This window comes from Triticum aestivum, chromosome 4B (genome assembly GCF_018294505.1).
Source record: "Triticum aestivum cultivar Chinese Spring chromosome 4B, IWGSC CS RefSeq v2.1, whole genome shotgun sequence".
Taxonomy (NCBI): Eukaryota; Viridiplantae; Streptophyta; class Magnoliopsida; order Poales; family Poaceae; genus Triticum; species Triticum aestivum.
Genome location: NC_057804.1, coordinates 455,061,006 through 455,081,791, shown reverse-complemented (window position 1 = coordinate 455,081,791; position 20,786 = coordinate 455,061,006). Strand labels below are relative to the sequence as shown.

General features: G+C 44.7%; 1 protein-coding gene across 1 annotated transcript; it reads left to right on the top strand.

The window, feature by feature from the left end:
• The first annotated feature begins 400 nt into the window (after positions 1-400).
• Positions 401-1,646, top strand: LOC123092681 (uncharacterized). Its single transcript, XM_044514502.1, has 2 exons — positions 401-1,165; positions 1,271-1,646. Exons 1-2 carry the CDS (start codon positions 545-547, stop codon positions 1,355-1,357), a joined length of 708 nt encoding a protein of 235 aa, XP_044370437.1. The 5' UTR covers positions 401-544; the 3' UTR covers positions 1,358-1,646.
• Positions 1,647-20,786: the final 19,140 nt, after the last annotated feature.

Sequence of the window (20,786 nt, the reverse complement as noted above, 5' to 3'; positions counted from 1 at the left end):
CAGAGATTTAAAACGTATAACCAAGATTTAGAAAACACGGGACACCCTATTACTAAAAGACCTTTCTAATCTATACTTTGCTCTCTTGGCCCTGCTTCAGTTTTTTTGGAGTACAACAGATCCTGCTCCATTTGCGTGCTGAAATTAGGTTCGGCGCCCCCCAAAGAAAAAGAAACAGGTTCGGCGGTGTCGACAGCGACGCAAGCCCGGTATTCTTTTCTGCAAATCCCGAGCCGAATGAAACCGGAGCACGAGAGAACAAACAAACAAACAAACAAAGCTCCCCCCCACTAAACACACGGCCCCACCACCTATTTACACCCACTTCCGGGCTTCTGCCAAGCCCGTAAATCGTAATCACCTCCCTAGACTTTCCCCTCTTCCTTCCACGGTTCCACCCCACTCGCACCACCACCACCTTCCCCCACACATCAATCGCAAACCCCCGCAAGTACCACGTCGCAGATGCCGCATTAGCTCCGAAAATCCAAAACCATTCCTCCCCACCCACCCCCACCTCGCTCCCCCCGCGGCGACGGCGGCCATGACGACCGGATCCAACGCCGACCACTACGGCCCGCCCTCCTACCCGCAGCGCCGCCCGCACTACGGGGGCGCCCCGCCCTCCTACGGCTCCTCGGCCTCCTTCCGCGGCTGCTGCTGCTGCATCTTCATGCTCGTCATCTTCCTCGCCCTCCTCGCCCTCGCCGTCGCGCTCGTCGTCGTCCTCGCCGTCAAGCCCCGCAAGCCCCAGTTCGACCTCGACCAGGTCGCCGTCCAGTACCTCCTCGTCGCCCCGCCCTCCCCGGCCGCCTCGCCGAACGTCGCCGAGGCCCCCGCCGCCGCCTACCTCTCCCTCAACATCACGCTCCTCTTCACCGCCGTGAACCCCAACAAGGTGGGCATCCGCTACGCCGCCACGGCGTTCGACGTCATGTACCACGGGGTGCCGCTCGGGGTGGCGGCCGTACCCGGGTTCGAGCAGCCCGCCCACAGCACCCGCCTGCTCCAGACCCGCGTCATCGTCGACCGCTTCAACGTGCTCCAGTCCGACGCCCAGGACCTCATCCGCGACGCCGCGCTCAACGACCGCGTCGAGTTCCGCATCACCGGCGACGTCGCCGCCAAGATCCTCGTGCTCGGCTTCTCCTCCCCCAAAGTCCAGGTAAAATTTTACCACCGCAATCCCGCACCCGGAACCAACCTTTTTTGTTCGCTTCCTCCGCAAGCTCTGGGCTGATCGAAAGGGACTCGTGAACAAAACCTGCAGGTGTCGGTGGACTGCGCGATCGACATCAGTCCCAAGAGGCAGTCGGTGACATACAAGCAATGCGGCGTGGACGGGCTAAGCGTGTAGGCAGCAAGCGAACCAAGCCAACCTCGCCGCCGCCGCCGCCGCAACACCGCAGAAGCGGAAGCTACTGGTATTAATCTAGTGGGGATAGATATATGTGGATGGGAATCTGTACGTCGATTCTAGTCTCTAATCTCGGGTTTTGATTCCTTTGCTGCGCGTGGGGGCCGGGTAAATTTTGAGCTCTCACCTCACCTCGCCTTAGCAGGTTGAGGTTACCACTGATTCTTGTGAATTATTACTGGATGCCATTAGCAGTGAGTATATAAATCAGTCGCCATGGTTCTTCTTCCATGGCCGTTGCTTAGGAGCAAAGGAAGTGGTGCGGGGCTAAAGGCGAGGAGCGAGTGGAATCTGACCGACCCCTTTCCGCTCGCTCCTCCTCCTTCTCCTTGTTGTCCGCGTCCGTGGAATGGTTTCCCTTCGCGTGTTTGGGTGGGCCGTGGGAGTCGGTGGGAAACTGCGCTGTCCGACGCACACCGCCACGCCCGTGCTTGCTTCAGCCGGTAGTGGGGGTGCCGGGTGCGCCATGGAAACGCGAGCAGGAGCCGACGAGCTCGTGCGGTTGGTTTCCTGCTTCCACGGTGCCATCGTGGTGGGGGCCAGACCGTCAAAGGCAGCTGTGCGGTTACAACCTTGGAGAGTGGGATGGGCAGCTTGGCATTGCGTGGAAAAAGTTTGTTTGAAGCTTAAATTTGACGTTCCATTCCTTGCGACCCTTGTCGACAGACGACAGGAATATTACGAGTTTTTCAGTATTTAGTAAAAAATGGTGGGAGTCTACAGCCGACCGGATATTAAACCTTGTTAAACTAGGGGATGAAGATGGGTTTTTCTGACAACGAATCTCAGTTTGCACATGGCATGACATGACATGGTTTTTGTGAATCTGTGCGAGACTTCCAGTCATCAGTGTGTTGATGCACAAGCTTGTTGTGCCATCGAATTGCATTGTTTTTCCTCTATTGGTGGTTAGGGAAAAGGATTGCCCTACATTCGTGTATTAAATTTGTTGTCACGTCTTCAAGTTTCATCAAAAGTTGTGCTATAATAACACTGTGTGCCTTCCCTACAAAAAATAAAGAATTAACATTGTGTACATGTTACAAGTTGTTCATCAGACTTATCATGGATATCTTACAGATCACTAGTCCTATCGAGCGAGGTACGAGTAACGATTAAGCGCACTAGATCGAACCTCACTTCGCTTGACCAAACCACCCAAGTCGCTGCATCACAATCCGCCGATTGCGGGCAGTGAGAGCTTTCGCGGTTGGTACAACACAACACGATATACAACGCGGCAGCCCGTCGTGACCTCGAATCCGATCTCCGGACCAGCCTTTTGTCTCGTGTTCCTCCTCGCGTTGAGTTGCCTTGACGTTTTGCCTTTTATTTTGGTGTATAGCGACCATCATTCTTGACCTGACAAGGACTCGCGAGCCACCGCCGTAGCCTCGCCGTTTCCTACGCGCGCCGCTACTTACGTGACGTCGCCCTGGGTCTGGAGTCTGGACGGAGACCGACGTGTGTGTCCTAATCATCGTCGGCCAGATGGCCCTTAGTGCAATTCCTTTGCTTTTGTACCTGTACTCGAGTTACCGAGGAGTGCATTGATGCGGAACTGCGGACTGTGCTATTGGAAGTGGTTAATGTGGGTGCCTCTGCGCGTCAGGGTGCCAAACAGTGAGTGCAGGAAACTGGAAACGGAGCTCTGAACGCTACCGGCCGAGATGAAACGGACATTTCTGGGAACCGTTTGTTGGGACCGGGAGTACCTAGAACTCATCTAGATGAGATATAATTTGGTCTCATTCACTTTGAAAACAAGAACAGGTACAACCCACGTCAGCACACACATATCTTATAGCATCATATCCAATGGCTATAAAAGGTGAATGAGACCAAATTATATCTCATCTAGATGAGTTCTAGCAAAACTGTTCAGAGAATCCAATATAATGAAGCAGGCATTAGGGTATTGATATTTTGATCGTCAAGGGTCTCAGCATTTTGCATGCTCGGATTAGGCACCGATTCAGCCAGCACACGCCCAGATTAGGCACTGATGTCTGTTATTCAGTTTGAGTGTTTTCTCTAAGGGCCCAAGCACGCTTTGGCATCATTAGCAGATTATTTATCTCGCCCGGTTCGGAAAGGAAAGAGAAGACCCACCGATCGAGTTACAAAGTTCGGTAATGTACAACTCATATGGTCATGGGTCCGTTTTTAGGATGCATTTCTTCTCTCTGCCCATTTCCTGTACCTTTTCCGTTTCCTCCTTGCTGGTGCAGGCAAACTCTGCCCATTTCTTCTCTCTTTCCTCTTCCACCAACGCATCGCAATCTGCGAGAAGCAAAAAAAAAAGTGGCATCGTGTAGATAAAAAGATGGTCCTGTCTTGTCTCTGCTTAATGAAGTACTCCCTCCGTCCATCAAAATGAATAAAAAAAGATGTATCTAGATATATTTTAGTTCTAGATACACCTCTTTTTATCCATTTTGATGACAAATTTTTCGGACGAAGGGAGTATCGTTGTAGTACCTCTGGCGTTCCTTTATTTGCTTTGGCACTTGGCAGCGACTGGGAAGTGGGAACTAGTGCCAGATAACAGTGGAAATTTCTACTCCCTCTGTTTCTAAATATAAGTCTTTATAGATTTCATTATAGAGACTACATTTGGATGTATATAGACGCCTTTTAAAGTATAAGTTCATTCATTTTGCTCCGTATATAGTCTACAGTGAAATCTCTTAAAAGACTTATATTTAAGTACTTTTTTTAAGTAGTAATAATAGAAAGGAGTGTTCCGTGTCAGTGGAAGTGAAACGGTATAAATATACCTCATGCGTCAATTAATTCTGGAATAGTACTATTTCGGTGTGGTGTTTTATACTGCTTCCTCCGTCCCAAAATAATTGTCTTGAGCTTATTACAACTTTGTACCAGAGTTAGTATAAAGTTAAGTCACTTATTTTAGGACGGAGGGAGTATATTTTTCTATGGAAGGGAAACTATACTCTCAAATTGACATACCACACGTATGTATCTCGTCTACGAAAAGCATATTTGCATATGGATCTGTTCTCTCTGTTTTCTTCGGCCGGTTGTGCATCCAAGGATATCAAACTTTTCTTTCCAAGGATACGTCCTTGATGGACGCATCAGAATCATATGAGAATCAGGCAGAATGCCAGTACAATGCCAGAAGGAACAATGATAACAAACATCTACGCACTTCATTTTTAGAACGAAGGCTTGAGATGAGCCGGCCTCTGGATTAATAAAGCTATCAACGGATTACATCAAGGAACAACTTACAAAAGAATCTACATACGCTGATGGGAAGACCAGCTTACAATGAGAGCTAATAAAAGAGAGAGAGAGAGAGAAACACGACACCCAAAACACTAGGACAACTACAACAAGCAGCTACATAAAAATGAAAATATGTCCATGTTTGATGTCTTCGTCCTCATCCTCTAAAGAACCACGACATCACCAAGTCATGTCAAAACCGTCATCTGGTTTCCTGCCTAATGTCTTCACATGCCCGCTACAACCAACCACAATGACAAAAGCTAATGCATAAGAACCGAAACATGTCGAAAGATCAAGAGCAACGCCTTTAAGGAGGGGACAAAATGAAAGCATCGGTGTTGCCCGACGAAAAAGGGGCTTTTCACCCCCACGGACATAAGACCACGGTGAGGCGGACAGAGGATCCAACCGACGCCTCCAAGGAGAATGACGACACCCAAGGGCGTCATTGTTGGCAACGTCGAACAAACTGGGCAAGGCTTTTGCCTGGAGCCATCACCTCACCATCAGAGCAAGCATGACCATCTCGAGGCGCTGACCCTGCATTCATCCATTCTCCTCCGAGCTAACCATTCTAGGCAGTCGGATACGAGCATGAGTGTCAACGGGGCTAAGAAGAACTGACAGGAAGCTGTGTCGTCCAAAGATAATACACCCTTGTCACATCGCCGAAGAGTCCGAGAAAACAAAAGCATGTAACCTTTTTTCTAGCGAGATCTGATAAATGCCCAAAGAGGGAGGGTGGAAGGGAGTTTGGCTAGGCTCAATCACATCAATAGGCAGGCATGACCGATAGATCATGCGAGAGGGGATACTACAAGCCCAACTCAATCTCAATTAGCATCGCAATCAGCCAAGACCGCTCTGCACTTTTCCTTCACCACCCCACACAACTTCACTGTCTTCATACCAACAAAAATAGAATAGACCAACTGCATCTCACAATCATTGCGACCTTACCAACAGGAACCGTCGCTGGATTATGTAAATCCCCGCCATGCTTGGATCTAGAATAAAGTTGGCAGATCTAAGCCAGAATGCCTAACGCCAGTAGCATGCCACCCTAGGCAAGCTACACGGTATAACCAACCACCTACCACAATCGAGGACACACATTGACCTCAAATCTTGCAAACCTGCCAGCCACTGTCAGACATGCGTCGAGTTTAGATGAACCATGACCCAACCCGAAGCATGGAGAAGGGATCCGCCCTGCAGCATGACCACAATGGTAGTGTTGGAAATATGCCCTGAGGCCATCATGTGATTCATGAGTTATTTCTATTGTCTTTGAACATCATCACTAATATGTATCAAGAAGTATGTGACTTGTTTCTCAGAGTATATATTGTGATGCTTGTTCTAATGGTCACTAGTTGATAAGGTTATGCACACATATCCTTTGACTAGTATATGAATTAGTCGATAGCTATGTTTCACAAGTCATGGACATATAGAGATGCTAACCGAATAGTATGGACTCGGGATGGGCATCACGAGTCGAACATGCCTAGTTTGAGACACGATGAGATATCGTTGAAAGGGCATGTAGCCCCTAAGTGGTTTTGGTAATTAATGACAATCACTATGGACTAATATTTTCATTGAGATATAGTTGAAGGGATTTTCCATAGATGGTGCATCAAGGATACTAGATGGAATCAACGATGAAGTCCATATATGTGAAGATATGTTTGCTCTAAGCTTTGGTATTAATTGACAATTCCTATGGAGCATCAAGTGCATTGAATCTTATATGAAGATATGTTACATAGTGATGCTTGAAGTGCACTGGGTTGTTTTGTGAAGAATGCCATCGAAACTTCTGAAGAAGTCCAGATGGTATCCCTCTCTGGATACCCCATGCGCACAGGCCTCCTGACCCCCGTGAGCACGGGATCGAGTGTCTACTCTCTGGATGCCCGTGCTCACAGGGCCTAGGTGTTGGCTCTCGAGATCCCATATCTAGTGAGGTTTCAAGTTGGTCTTTGGGGATTTCTATTGAAGCCATCAAGATTGATTTTAATGTCTAACCAAATCTGTTCAACGTGGAGTTCATTAGAGGATCTCAAAGTTTGACATATGTGGGCTTATAAGGATCATGGGCTTGAGAGAATAAACAAATAGAAGAATTCAAGTTATGGTTTCTAGACAAGATCATGGTAAGCTCATGTGTTGGTTTTTCGGTTGATCAAGTCTTTAAGCAAGCAACTAGGCCGAAGAATTCATCATGCCTCTCGAGAGATTACGATGGAGGTTTAGAAGAGCATGTGGTGACCATGATGATATTCATAGTGGAACTTGATATGGTCATGAAAGAGTCTTTGGTGATATAGTCTTTAAGCAATGACAGGATATGAAGAGTTCATTGTGGCTTTCAAGAAACCGAGATGGGGCATGAAGTAAAGATGTTGGTTGACCAAGATGAAGCTCGAAGATTATATCTAGATGGTCAACTCACAAAGTGCAATATTTTTACCATGTGGGATCAAGTGATCTAGTGGTATGGTAAGTAGTTGTGAATTGCGCTTTGTTACCTAACCCATGCTATGTGTGTGTTATGTCTATGTGGGGTAGGTGTTTCTCATGGGCTTGCATCAAAAGGAAAGATTTCAGATAGCCTATGTGTGGATGACATCAAGTGGTAATGGTCATCGGGTTCGAGGAGTCCAAGTGCAAGATGAGAAGCCGGAGGTCATATGCTTTGAAGCTTGCGGTCCATATCATGATAATGTGCATGTGAAGATGGGCTTAAGTTTAGGCTTCCCTCATTGCAATATGAGGAAGCATTTTGAGTATCTTCACCAAGTGATTGTGGACAAGAAAATGATTCCAATGTGAGGCAAGCATTCAAGTCATCATCAAGCTCAAGTGGAATGTGCAAGGCAAAGGTATAACTTAGCTAGGTTTTCCTAGTTTTGCCGGTCTCATGGTGCTTGGAGCGAGACCAGATTATATGTTTGATAGCCTTACTATCAAGAGGGACTTTCGGGCGAGTAGCTTGATCATGTCGCATGTAGAGAGATCAAACCTTTTCATGATTTTCATTCTTTCTTGATGATCTTGAGATGTTTACATAAGCCCATGGGAATCATATCTTTTCATTGTCGATTCTTCAACAATCCATTCAAAACTTCTTCGTAAAATTGCTCTTTGAGTCCCTTGTGGTACAAGATATTTTCTCTTCCCCGTTCTTTTCATTCCATTCTTTCATTTCTTCCGAACGCATTGTGTTGTTGCTCACATCAAGTATCATTCCATCTTATATAGTTCTTGTTCAATTCCTTTGCTTTTCAGCCAGAGTGCTGCCAGAGTTCTTTCGTTCTTATTCCTTCTCTATCTCGTTTTAACCAGAGTGTTTTCAAAATCTATCTTCTCCCTTGAGCTATTGGTTCTCATCGTCTTCCTTGTTCCTCTTGTCTAACAGAGTGTTTTCATTCGCGTTCACCTCCGTTGTATTATTTCTTTCAAGTTGTTCAACCTCTAAAGGTTCATGGTTTCACTCGTTTGTCAAAGAAGCAACTTTGTGTTACCTCTTTCTCATCCTCTTCTTATTTCTAGATCTCGGGGCGAGATCTCTTCTAAGTGGAGGAGAGTTGTAACAGCCCGAGACCAACGCTCCAGATGCCTTCTAGTAGTTTCGTTGTCTCTGTGTGATTTATTTGCTTGCTGCATTCATCATCGCATCATTCGCATTGCATCGACACTTTGTTACCGTCATTTTTCAAAACTTGCATCCATGTTTAAAATGTTTAAACTTGCTATTTGCATTGTTTTGCATCAATGACATGTTAAAATGTTTATTTCATAACTAATTAACCGTAACTCTGAATTAAATAAACTTTATATGTAAATGGGGTAGAAAATGCATAGATTACTATGGTCCATGGTGCACTTTATTTTGCTGTTTAACAACATTAAAATTGTGTATAGGGCAGAACAGTAGCAAATTCGAAATATGCATATGAGGATTTTCCGGAATTGTTGTTTGTTGTTTCCAGACTCATTTAAACTTGCCTAGATAAATAGTTTACTCATGATTCACCTCTTGCCATGTTAACCAACATTTAAATTATCTTGTTCATAAACGAGAGCGAACTAAATAATTCTTGTGGTGTTTCGTTGATATGCAACTCGTTGCATATTGAGCTCCACTAAATTTGTAGTATTGTTTGTTGCACTTTGCCATGCCATGCCTCATTAAAATGGACATGCATCATACTTGATTGTGCATCATGCCCTGATTATGCTTGTTGGTTTACCATGTTGTTTGCTTCTTTCTGGTTGTGCTTCTTCTCAATAGTACCGGTATTGTTGCGATTGTGAGGATTCGTTCGACTACGCCCGTTCGTCTTCTTCATGGATTCGGTCTTCTTCCTAGCTGGATTTCAGACTAGATGAACATTACCTGGGATACCACTTCTATCTTTGCTTGCTAGTTGTCTCAATACTATCGCTATGTCGCGCTACCAACCACATGTTTATCAAGCCTCCCAAATTGCGATGATAAGCTTTTCCGCCATCCCAGCAAACCGTTGTTTGGCTATGTTACCGCTTTGCTCAACCCCTCTTATAGCGTTGCTAGCTGCAGGTGCAATACAACTTGTTCCATGTTGGGACATGGATATCATGGGATATCACAGTATCTCTTATTTAATTAAAGCATCAATATACTTGGTAAAGAGTGGAAGGCTCGGCCTTTTGCCTCGTGTTCTGTTCCACTCTTACCGCCCTAGTTTCCATCATACCGGTGTTATGTTCCTTGATTTGCGTTCCTTACACGGTCGGGGTTTATTGGCCCCCCTTGACAGATCGCTTTGAATAAAACTCTTCCAGCAAGGCCCAACGTTGGTTTTACCATTTGCCTAAAAATAATTAAAACTTGCATAGGTACCGTGTAGGATCGAAAGTATGTCTAGAGGGGGGGGGGGTGTGTGTGATTAGACTACTTAACCAAATAAAACTTAACCTTTTCCCAATTTGAGATCTTGGCAGATTTTAGAAACTTGGCACAAGTCAAGCAATCTCAATACAATTCAAGCAAGCATGGAAAGAGTATATGAGCAGTGGAAAGTAAAGCATGCAACTTGCAAGAAAGTAAATGGGAGGAATTTGGAGGGAGCAAACGCAATGTTGACACAGAGATTTTTGGCGTGGTTCTGATAGGTGGTGCTATCGTACATCCACGTTGATGGAGACTTCAACCCACGAAGGATAACGATTGCGCGAGTCCAGGGAGGGTTCCACCCACGAAGGGCCCACGAAGAAGTGAAAGTGCATTATATCGACTAGAGGGGGGGGTGGTGAATAGGCGACTTTTATGAATTCTTCACTGAGGAATTTGCCGGTGAGGAAATTCCTTAGCGAAGAACTACTTGCAGCGTAATAAGTACTCAGAAGTAAGCATGACAGAATACACACATAGTCATCATGATGAAATGAAGACAAAAACAGAGTACAGAAAGCGTAAACACAGGATAACACAAGATGAAGACAAACAAACTGAAGAAATTGAACTGAGGAAATTGAGAAAGTCTTCAGTCAATGTCTTCAAATACAGATATGAACAATCACTCAACACAGTAATGAAGAAATAAAAGAGTTGAGGAAATAGAACCAGTAAGGTTGGTGAAGACAATGATTTGGTAGACCAGTTCCAACTGCTGTCTCAGTTGTACGTCTGGTTGGAGCGGCTGAGTATTTAAACTCGAGGACACACAGTCCCGGGCACCCAGTCGCTGAGCACGCAGCTCAGGACACCAAGTCCTCACCGTATTCTCCTTGAACTAAGGTCACACAGACCTCGTCCAATCACTCGTGGTAAGTCTTCAGGCGACTTCCAAACCTTCACAGACTTCGGTCACTCGGCGATCCAAAATTCCTCTTGGATGCTCTAGACCTTGACGCCTAACCGTCTGGAAGAAGCACAGTCTTCAAAGGTAACAAGCGTCGGATCCACGCAGGATCAATCTCTTCAGTGATGCTCAATCACTTTGGGTTTGTAGGTGTTTGGGTTTGGGTTTGGGTTTTTCCTCACTCGATGATTTTCGCTCAAAGTCCTCGGAGGATGGGTTGCTCTCAAATGACAAGTGTCAGTTTCTCTTGGAGCATCCAACCAGCTTGTGGTTGTAGGGGGCGACTATTTATAGCCTAGGGAGCAGCCCGACATGATAAGACATAAATGCCCTTCGATGATATGACCGTTAGGTGGATAAGATATTTTGAGACAGCTGGCACGCAGCACAGCAACGGTCGGAATTTTGACTCTCAAATTCCCCAGGGCTATCATGTTCCTCACTGTGTAGGCAATCCGCACTGGCGAATTCCTAACTCCTCAGTCAGAACAAATTCCTCAGCGACCAGAAGAACTTCGTCTCTGTCACTGAAGAAATTGACTGAACTGTATGAGATTTCCAATGGCTTCACTCGAAGGGATTGGTAGGTGTAGCATTTTGAGTTGAGCATCACATGGAAATTTTTCCTTAGTATTTCCTCGATCGCCTTTAACAGTACGGTGTTTCCTATGACTCAAGAAGGAGAAAAACAAAACTATGAAAATGAAAGTCTTCAAGCTTCATATTCCTTGCATGAATATCAAGTCTTCACGGACACACCAATTTCTTCACTTTCAAAGTCTTCATGAAAGTCTTCAGGAATACCAAAATCTTCAGTCGAAGATTTTCATTTTTAGGGGTCGACTTTCTCTGTAAATATCAAACTCCTCATAGACTTATAGACCCGTGTACACTCATAAACACATTAGTCCCTTAACCTATAAGTCTTCAATACACCAAAATCACCAAGGGGCACTAGATGCACTTACAATCTCCCCCTTTTTGGTGATTGATGACAATATAGGTTAAGTTTTCAATGGGGATAAACATATGAAGTGTAAGTACTGATATTGAGGAATTTGATTGCAAGATATAGAAGAACTCCCCCTGAAGATGTGCATAGTGAGGAATTTGCTTTTGAAGCAATGCACACTTGAAGAGTTGAATCATGGAGATCTCCCCCTATATCTTGTAATTCATACATGCATTTGACATATAATATGAAGAATTTGAAATGCATGATGAAATATGGTGCCTGAAGAAATTCAGCATGCGTGCAATAATATTAACGAGGAACAAGCATGCAGAATAATGCATCAAAAGTATCAGAGCACAGTGCATCAAAAGTATCAGAGCACCATCGGGTTTAAGATTACAACTCGATCCAATAAAAGTTTCAGAAGAGCGAGAGTTGTATCTTAGCAAAAAAACGCCCATATAATAGACCCGTTTGAAGACTAACTCAGATTTCTCCCCCTTTGTCATTGAATGACCAAAAGGATCGAAACTGAGGACTAACGCCCCTGAAGAATATCAAGTTGATGGAGGAGCATCATCGTTGTTGGGGTCAGTTGTCATAGTAGGGCCTGCCGCAGTGTCGTCCAAGTCTTCATTTTCATCAGTGTCGCGCGATGAAGAATAGGAGCTGGCCATGAAGGAAGGAACCTTGACCTTCTTGAATTTCTTCGGTGGAGGTGCAGACCAGTCAAATTCTTCCTTGAGACTCATTCTCTTCAGATCTTCTGCGCTATAGACATGAGATAGAACAACCCAGGTACGGTTGAAGGTTTCATGGAGGTAGTAGTGGTTTTTCTTCACTGCATTGTGTGTTGAGGTCATGTTGTGAAGAATTGAACCAAACTGATGCTTGACCCATTTATGATTGCGATCAACTTTCTAATGAAGACTGAGGAGTAATTCACGATCAGTCATCACCCTGGGTGCTATGGCTTGAGGAATTTGCTTTGCAGACGTGTTGGCGGCAGAGTCATGTGTGGCAGAGTCATCATTGGTGGAGTAGGATGCAGCCTTGCGAAATTGACCATCCAATGGACGAATGCCTTCATCTATCACAACAGTTGCCTTGCCTTTGTCATCAGCTAAGGAAAATGTCCGTTTGAGGACTTCAATTGGAGGCAAGTAGCTGCCATGGTTTAGAGTATCAGCCTTGTAATTTAGTGAAGACCTTGTCCTGATGAACCTCATAATCCATGGTGCATAAGGCTTCAGCTCAAATGGTGACATAGCAATATCCACCAGAGTCCTCATGAAGAAATCATGGAAGTTGACGGGAACGCCATGAATGATATTGAAAAGCATATTCTTCATGATGCCAACAACTTCTTCATCATTTGAGTCGTGGCCTTTGATAGGACTCATTATCTTCGTCAGAATGCGATAGACAGTCCGTGGCACATACAATAATTCCTTGACGAGGAATTTGGTTCGAGGGGCTTGCCCTGGCTTCAAGGGCTTCATCAGCACTTGCATGTAATGATTTGTAAGCTCAGGTTCGTTGTAGATGCAACGAGCACCTTCAAGGGGAGGACTGAGTGGGAGGGCACGAAGCAATTCAGTTGCTGGTGTCTTGTAGTGAGTATTTTCTGACATCCAGTCCAGCACCCATGAGTTCACATCTTTAGAACTTCCTGTGATGTGCAGCGTTGCAAAGAATTGAAGAATGAGTTCTTCATTCCAATCACAGATGTCAGTGCAGAAATTCAACAATCCAGCATCATGAAGAACACTAAGGACTGGCTCGAAGCACGGCAGAGATTCCATGTCCACGTGAGGAATGTGTTCATGATCGAAGATTTTGTCTTTGTTGAATAGCACTGAGGAATAGAAATTGGCTTGACTAGCAGTCCAGAACGCCTCTTCCTTACGCGAGCAGAATCATAGGGATTGTAGTCTGTGAAGAACACATGCTCGTTGAAGAAATCTTCAGCCTTGAACTTTTGCTTCTTTGAGAATGGATCCTTTGGCTTGGGCAAAGGAGTGTCAGTGAGTTGCATCACAACCTCAGGAATCGCAATCTCCGGTTCTTCAGGCTGAGGAATTTCTGGTTCCTCTTCAGTGGCAGTCTGCGTGTTCAAAGGATCAGCAGCAGCAGTTTCTTCAGCACTAGTGGCTGGAATTTCTTCATGCACAAATGAGGTGGGATGAGTTTCTTCAGAGCCCATTTGAACGGTTGGTGCTGGGGACTGAGGTATTTGTTGTATTGGGGTGAAGAGTGGAGAATTGGGATGCTGACTTTCTCAAAAGTCATCATTCATCACAGACGTAGTGCATCCAATATCCACGTCTTCATCTTCAATTTCTTCAACGCCAGCCTCTTCAGCTGTGAACTGAGGCATTGACGAGGAAGCAACAGATGTTGAAGGGATCGCATCATCTTCAATTTCTTCATCAATCTGCTCTGACGAAGCAGCAGAATGATTTTCTTCATCAGATCCGCTAGGGGTCACATATTCTTCACCAAAAGGAACAAGGTCCTCTGATGGCATGGTGGAAATCGGAACAACATCAATTGGATTTTCAAGTGAGCTGGTCATAGGCTTCATTTTCTTCGGAGCTGAAGAATCTGAAGCAGATGATGCTTTCCTTTTCTTCACTGCAACTCTCTCTGCAGCCTTGGTATTCCTCACATCTGATGTAGATGGAAGGGTAGGAGTTGGTGTAGGCGCAGGAGGAGCTGAGGAATCTGTTTGAATTTCCTCAGGCGCAACTGATGCAGTTGCCCTGACTTCTTCATTTTCTTCAGGCGCACCACTAGTGGATGCCCTAGCAATGTCTTCAGTGGCTGGAATGGAGTCATCAGCCCTGGAACTAGCATTTTCATCAGCAGCCTAAAAGTCATCAGCGGTGCTGGCATGTTCTTCAGTTTGCTGAGTAGAAGTTTCAGCTTGAGGAATTTCTTTTTGCGATGGGGCTGCAACATTGTTGAACTTCTCAGTCAGTTTAATGAACCTGACTTTGGCTCCTTGCCAATCAGCATAATAAGCATTGAAATCATCGCTGAGGGCTTTGATTTCAGACTGGATCTTGAGGAGTTCATCAGTTGTCATTTTGACAACGTTTTTCCTTAGGAACTTCTCTTTCCTAAACCGAGCCTTCTTGATTTACCTAGCCTTCTCAAATTTCCATTTCTCTTCAGCGATGAAATGGGTTAGCATGTGACTTTGGCCAGGAGTCAAATGAAAATTAGGCATAGGAGTGTTTGGGTCCTTGTGCCAGAGATCAATGTAGTCGAGGATCGCCTTTGGATCCAAAAGCAGTGGCACATTTGTACCTTTGGCTCTAGTGGCCCTTTCTTGCGTGTCTCTGATGATTTCTGCAAGTTCATCATCATCAGCTTCATCGTCAGATGGCACTTGGAAGGCAACCTGTTTCTTCTTCAGATTTGGCCGAGGACCTCGACCAGCTGTTGCCTTTGTCTTCGGCAGAGTGGGGCCTGATGAAGAGTTTGGTGCAGCTGAGGAACTCGCTGAGACACCAGAGGTAATAGAGATGCCTGCAGTCCTTTGGCACATGGCCAGATGTACATGTGTTGAAGACTTTGCCGGAGCAACTGAGGACTTTGGGGGAGGAGCTGAGGACTTTGGAGGAGCAGGAGCAGCATGAGGAACTGGCCATGAGGGCTTTGAAGAATCTGGCCGTGAGGGCTTTGAAGATTCTGGCCGTGAGGGCATTGCTGAGGAACTTGGCCGTGAGGGCACAGTTGGTGAAGCACTTGGCTTGTGAGCGGGCTTCTTTGCCATTGATTTTCTAGGCCTGACAGAGGCCTCAGTGGCAGCAGATGTAGCAGAGTCTTCATTGAATTTCCTCACTGCTTCTTTGGCTTGTCTTGCCAACTTGGCTTGGCATTTGGCCCATTCTTCAGGGAAATCCTCATCATGCTTGATGCTGGTGGGGTCAGCTTCTTGGCCAGGTGCCAATGGAGCTCTTGGGCATGGAGGATTTAGTGCGAATTTCTTCATATACTTTGGAGTTACATATCTGTACTCCCTCCATTCTCTTTCCCATCTCCTTTCAATCCTGTGTATGCACACCTTGCGCTGATTTTTGTTCTCCTTTTTGAACTTAGCCTCATCAGGTGTGCAATAGTCAGCATAGATGTCCTCAGGTATTTCAAACGCAGTCATGACCTCAGGCCTCTTTCCTCCTTTCTGTGGTTTCTTACCGTCTGCCATATTCTTCAGTTGAGGGATTTGAACAATCAAATTCTCTGAAGAAGTATGCAACTTTTCTTCGAGGAACGCTGCAAATGAGTTAAGTTGATGAGAACCTAGTGATTCAGCAGCGGACATGAGTACCTGTGAACAGAGTATAGTTGCGAGGAATTTGAAGAGGTCATATGCGTTCTCAGAAGGTTTTCAAAAAAGAACAAGTTTGAGTAATTTGACCAGATGAATCTTGAAGAATTTCACTAAGCATTCTTTGTCTTAGGTTCCAGAGTTGTATAGATTGAGGATCCACATAATTGACGAATCTTGAAGAAAAATGATGCTTAGAGAAACGAATCAAGAGCAGATGACTAGTGAGGTGTTTTGTGTGTGAGGATTTGAAGAATAAAACACCTTTGAAGATTTTGATGAGAAAATTTGAATCAAAGAGGGCAGTAAAAGTAACTTTTAATTACCCTTGATGAAGAACACGACGAACTAAGAAGTGTAGATTTGAAGCTCGTCAGTTCAGATCTTCCACGCCCTAATTTGGCGGGGGAAGACAGCTACGGCGGCGGCGGAGTGAAGATTTCCGCGGCCGGCACGAGTACGATGGTGACGAGGTTGAGGCAGTGAAGCTCTTCCTCACCAGCGACGATGGAGTAGCGGCGGCGCTAGGGTTTGAGAAGCTCAAGCGAGAGAGAGTGCGGTCGAGCGGAGTAAAGGAAGTGAGGAAGGTGAGAGGGGTATTTATAGTCACAGTGAAAAACTGTTCGCCCGAAGATTTAGGACGAACGTGCCCCTGACCCTTCTCATTCGCTTGACATGTGTCACCCATGTACTGAAAAGTGGAGATCATGTTAGATCGTGGGTGAATAGATAAGTCCACCGTGGGATGAGGAACGGTTTGAGCGGCAAAACCGAAAGTTTGGATAAGATTCGTTTTTAAGTTCCGTTTGCAATTTCTTCAGCTGACAAGGACACAATGAAGATTTTGAACGAGTTTCAAATAGAACGCACATGAAGAATTTGTGAATAGACTGGGTTGAGTATAGCATAGAGGGGGAAGGGTCCGATCACATTCACTTAGCAGAAAATGCAACTTGAAGAAATAGCCATAAGTGAATGCTGTAGAGGACATAAACTTATATATATATAAATATAGCCAATGAAGAAAAACGACGGAAATAGTGAAGATTTTGAAAAGTTGAAGAATTTGAACAACTGAGGAATTTCAACACTGAGGAAAAACTCAAATTGAAGATTTTCAACTTTTTGTGGTGGCGTGACCCACCGTATAAGAATGATGATTTCAGACACCGCGTACAATTGTCGTAGGGTTTTGAGAATCAAATTGTTCATTAATTTCTTCACACTTAGAGTGTTATTCTTCATTGATTGAAGAAAAATATTTCTTCATGTGTTGCACATCTAAGTCATCAATTTTTGCATAAGTGTCAGGATGTGTGTCCTTTTCAAAGAACATTCAAAGATTCTAAGATATTTAGCTCACACTGCAACTTGCTAAATCTCTTCTCATCCAAGGGCTTTGTGAAGATATCGACTAGCTGTTCTTCAGTCTTCACATGCTCAATAGAAATGTCGCCCTTCAACACATGATCACGAAGAAAATGATGACGAATCTGAATGTGCTTTGTCTTCGAGTGCTGAACTGGGTTGTGAGCAATCTTGATGGCACTCTCATTGTCACAGTAGAGAGGCACATTCTTCACGTTGATGCCGTAGTCCTTGAGAGTTTGCTTCATCCACAGCAATTGAGCACAACAAGAACCATCAGCAATGTACTCAGCTTCTGCAGCAGACAGTGATACGCAGTTCTGTTTCTTCGAGGACCAACAGACCAAAGATCGTCCAAGGAAATGACAAGTACGAGACGTTGACTTGCGGTCCACATGATCACTAGCATAGTCAGAGTCAGAATATCCAACGAGATCAAAAGTAGAGCCCTTGGGGTATCATAGTCCTAGTGTTGGTGTGTGAGCTAGATATTGAAGAATATGCTTGACAACCTTATGGTGTGATTCCTTCGGTGTAGCTTGAAATCAGGCACACATGCAAACACTAAGCATTATATCTGGGCTAGATGCACATAAGTACAATAAAGAACCAATCATGGAGCGGTATACCTTGTGATCGAAGTCAATACCATTTTCATCAGTGCATAGATGGCCATTTGTGGGCATAGGAATTTTGACTCCTTTGCAATCTTGCATGCCGAATTTCCTCAGAACATCCTTGAGGTATTTCTCCTGAGATATGAATATGCCATTGTGCTGTTAACGAATTTGAAGACCTAAGAAGAATTTCAACTCTCCCATCATAGACATTTGATATTCTTCACTCATCATATAGGCAAATTCATCACTATAACATTGGTCAGTACAGCCAAAGATAATATCATCAACGTATATTTGGCACACAAACAGTTCACCATCATAAGATTTAGTAAAGAGAGTAGGGTCGAGTGAACCGGGTGTGAAGCCATTCTTCACGAAGAATTCCTTCAAAGTATCATACCACGCCCGAGGGGCCTGCTTGAGGCCATAGAGGGCCTTGTTGAGTCTGAAGACTTTGTCAGGGTTCTTTGGATCTTCAAAACCTGGGGGTTGAGCAACATATACTTCTTCCTCAAGCTTACCATTGAGGAATGCACTTTTCACATCCATTTGATATAAAGTGATATTATGATGGTTAGCATAAGCAAGTAATATGCGAATAGCCTCAAGTCTAGCAACAGGTGCAAAAGTTTCATCGAAATCAATTCCTTCAACCTGTGTGTAGCCTTGAGCTACAAGTCGTGCCTTATTCCTCACCACAAGGCCATTTTCATCTTGCTTGTTGCGGTAGATCCACTTTGTGCCAATGATATTATGCTTGCGAGGATCTGGACGTTTGAGCAGTTCCCAGACATTGTTGAGCTCAAACTGATGTAATTCTTCTTGCATGGCCTGAATCCACTCAGGCTCTAGAAATGCTTCATCTACCTTAGTGGGCTCTGTGATGGAGACAAAAGCATAGTGCCCACAAAAGTTAGATAAATGTGAAGCTTTTGAGCGGGTGAGAGGACCTAGTGCTTCAATGTCATCGATGATCTTTTCAACTTGCACTTCTTTTGCAACACGAGGATGAGCTGGTTGTCGTCGAGGAACTTGATCAGCATTTTCTTCAGCATTTTCCTCAGGTGCATTAGCTCGACGATCTTTGCATTCTGGAATGAATGCTTCAGTAGATTCTTTGGTAGGAATGACATCCTTAGTAGCCTTGAACTTGATAGAATCCTCAGGTGCTGGTTCATCTATCACAGAAGGTAGGTGCTCTCTTTGCGAGCCATTAGTTTCATCGAACCACACATCTACAGTTTCAACAACCTTGTGAAGAGTGTTGTTGAAGACTCTGTAGGTGTGCGAGTCCTTTCCGTAACCAAGCATAAAACCTTCATGTGCTTTCGGTGCAAATTTAGCATTGTGATGAGGATCTCTAATTCAACATTTAGCACCGAAGACTTTGAAATAACTCACATTGGGTTTCTTGTCAGTGAGGAGTTCATAGGCAGTCTTCTTGAAGAATTTGTGAAGATATACTCTGTTGATGATGTGGCACGCGGTATCATATGCATCAATCCAAAAATGACGAGGCATTTTGTATTCATCAAGCATAGTGCGAGCCATCTCAACAAGAGTTCTGTTCTTGCGCTCCACGACGCCATTTTGCTGAGGAGTATAAGGAGCAGATAACTCATGAGTAATACCAAGTTCAACAAGATAGTCATCAAGACCAGAATTCTTGAACTCAGTTCCATTGTCACTCCTGATGTGCTTGATCTTCACACCAAAGTTAGTTGAAGCCCTTGAGGAGAATCGTTTGAAGACTTCCTGCACTTCATGTTTGTAAGTGACAATGTGTACCCATGTGTAACGGGAGTAATCATCAACAATAACAAAGCCATATAGAGATGCATCATTAGTGACTGCTGAGTAATGACTAGGACCAAAGAGGTCCATGTGAAGCAATTCGAATGGACGAGTAGTGGTCATGATAGTCTTAGCTGGATGCTTGGCCTTGGTCATTTTTCCAGCTTCACAGGCTCCTAACCAGTGATCCTTGAGGAATTTGACATTCTCAATGCCAATGACATGCTTCTTCTTTGCAAGCGTGTGCAAATTCCTCATGCCTGCGTGACCAAGTCGTCGATGCCATAGCCAGCCTTATGAAGCTTTTGCCAGTAAGCACACGGCTGGTTGTGGTCCTAGACCCAATACCTGACTTTTGCCTTTGTCAGCAAAGATGATATGCTTCAGATGTGACGGTGTTAAGGGAGCATCCACCAATAGGTTCTTGTCACCAGTCATGTGATTTGTACATCCACTATCGAGGGCCCACTCGTTTGCTTTGGGCTAATCATCCTGCAGATGAATTAGTGCATCTTACAAACTCATATACTTCATCAGTGAAGAATATGACGTCAAATTCATCATTTCAATTTCATCAAGCAATAGCACAGATAAGCAGTGTGAGGACGTGTGAAATGAAAGTTCATTTCATCATGATTCGCCTGCGTCCTTTTAGGCATTTTGTCAGCCCCCCAGCAAATTCTTCAGACGTTAAAGCACGTCTGGAGACCTGACCCTGCAGAAGAAGTTAGTTCTTTTTCTTCACCACCCACATCTGAAGGGGTGGCAAAGAATTCATCACTCTACGAGCACCATATGAGAAAGGTGGCATAGAAGCTAGTCCACTTCGCTTCACATAAGAGGGGTTAGGGTAAGCATATGAATAAGCAGAGAAACTCTTCGAGGACTTATGAACATAATGATATGAAGAATAATGCGCATATTCATAGCCCTTAGCTCTACCCTGCGAAACAGAAGGGTTAGCACGATGATGTTCATATGAGGACTTTATCCATTTGAGGAATTTGATCTACGTGAGGAATTTTGTCCGTCTGAGGACTTGGATCCATATGAAGAATTTGGTCCATATGAAGAGTTTGATCTGGGGTTCCTATTCTTCACTGGTGGTGTCGTGAGGACATTCACCTGAAGACTTTCAACATAACTTTTGGGAACCCAGATTTTCTTCATAGGGGAACCG

What these genes read in the sequence shown, in the direction of transcription:
- LOC123092681 (XM_044514502.1), top strand. Translation starts at nt 545, where the DNA reads ATGACGACCGGATCCAACGCCGACCACTACGGCCCGCCCTCCTACCCG. An exon ending in TCTCCTCCCCCAAAGTCCAG is followed by an intron (nt 1,166 to 1,270) that starts GTAAAATTTTAC and finishes CAAAACCTGCAG; the next exon opens with GTGTCGGTGGACTGCGCGAT.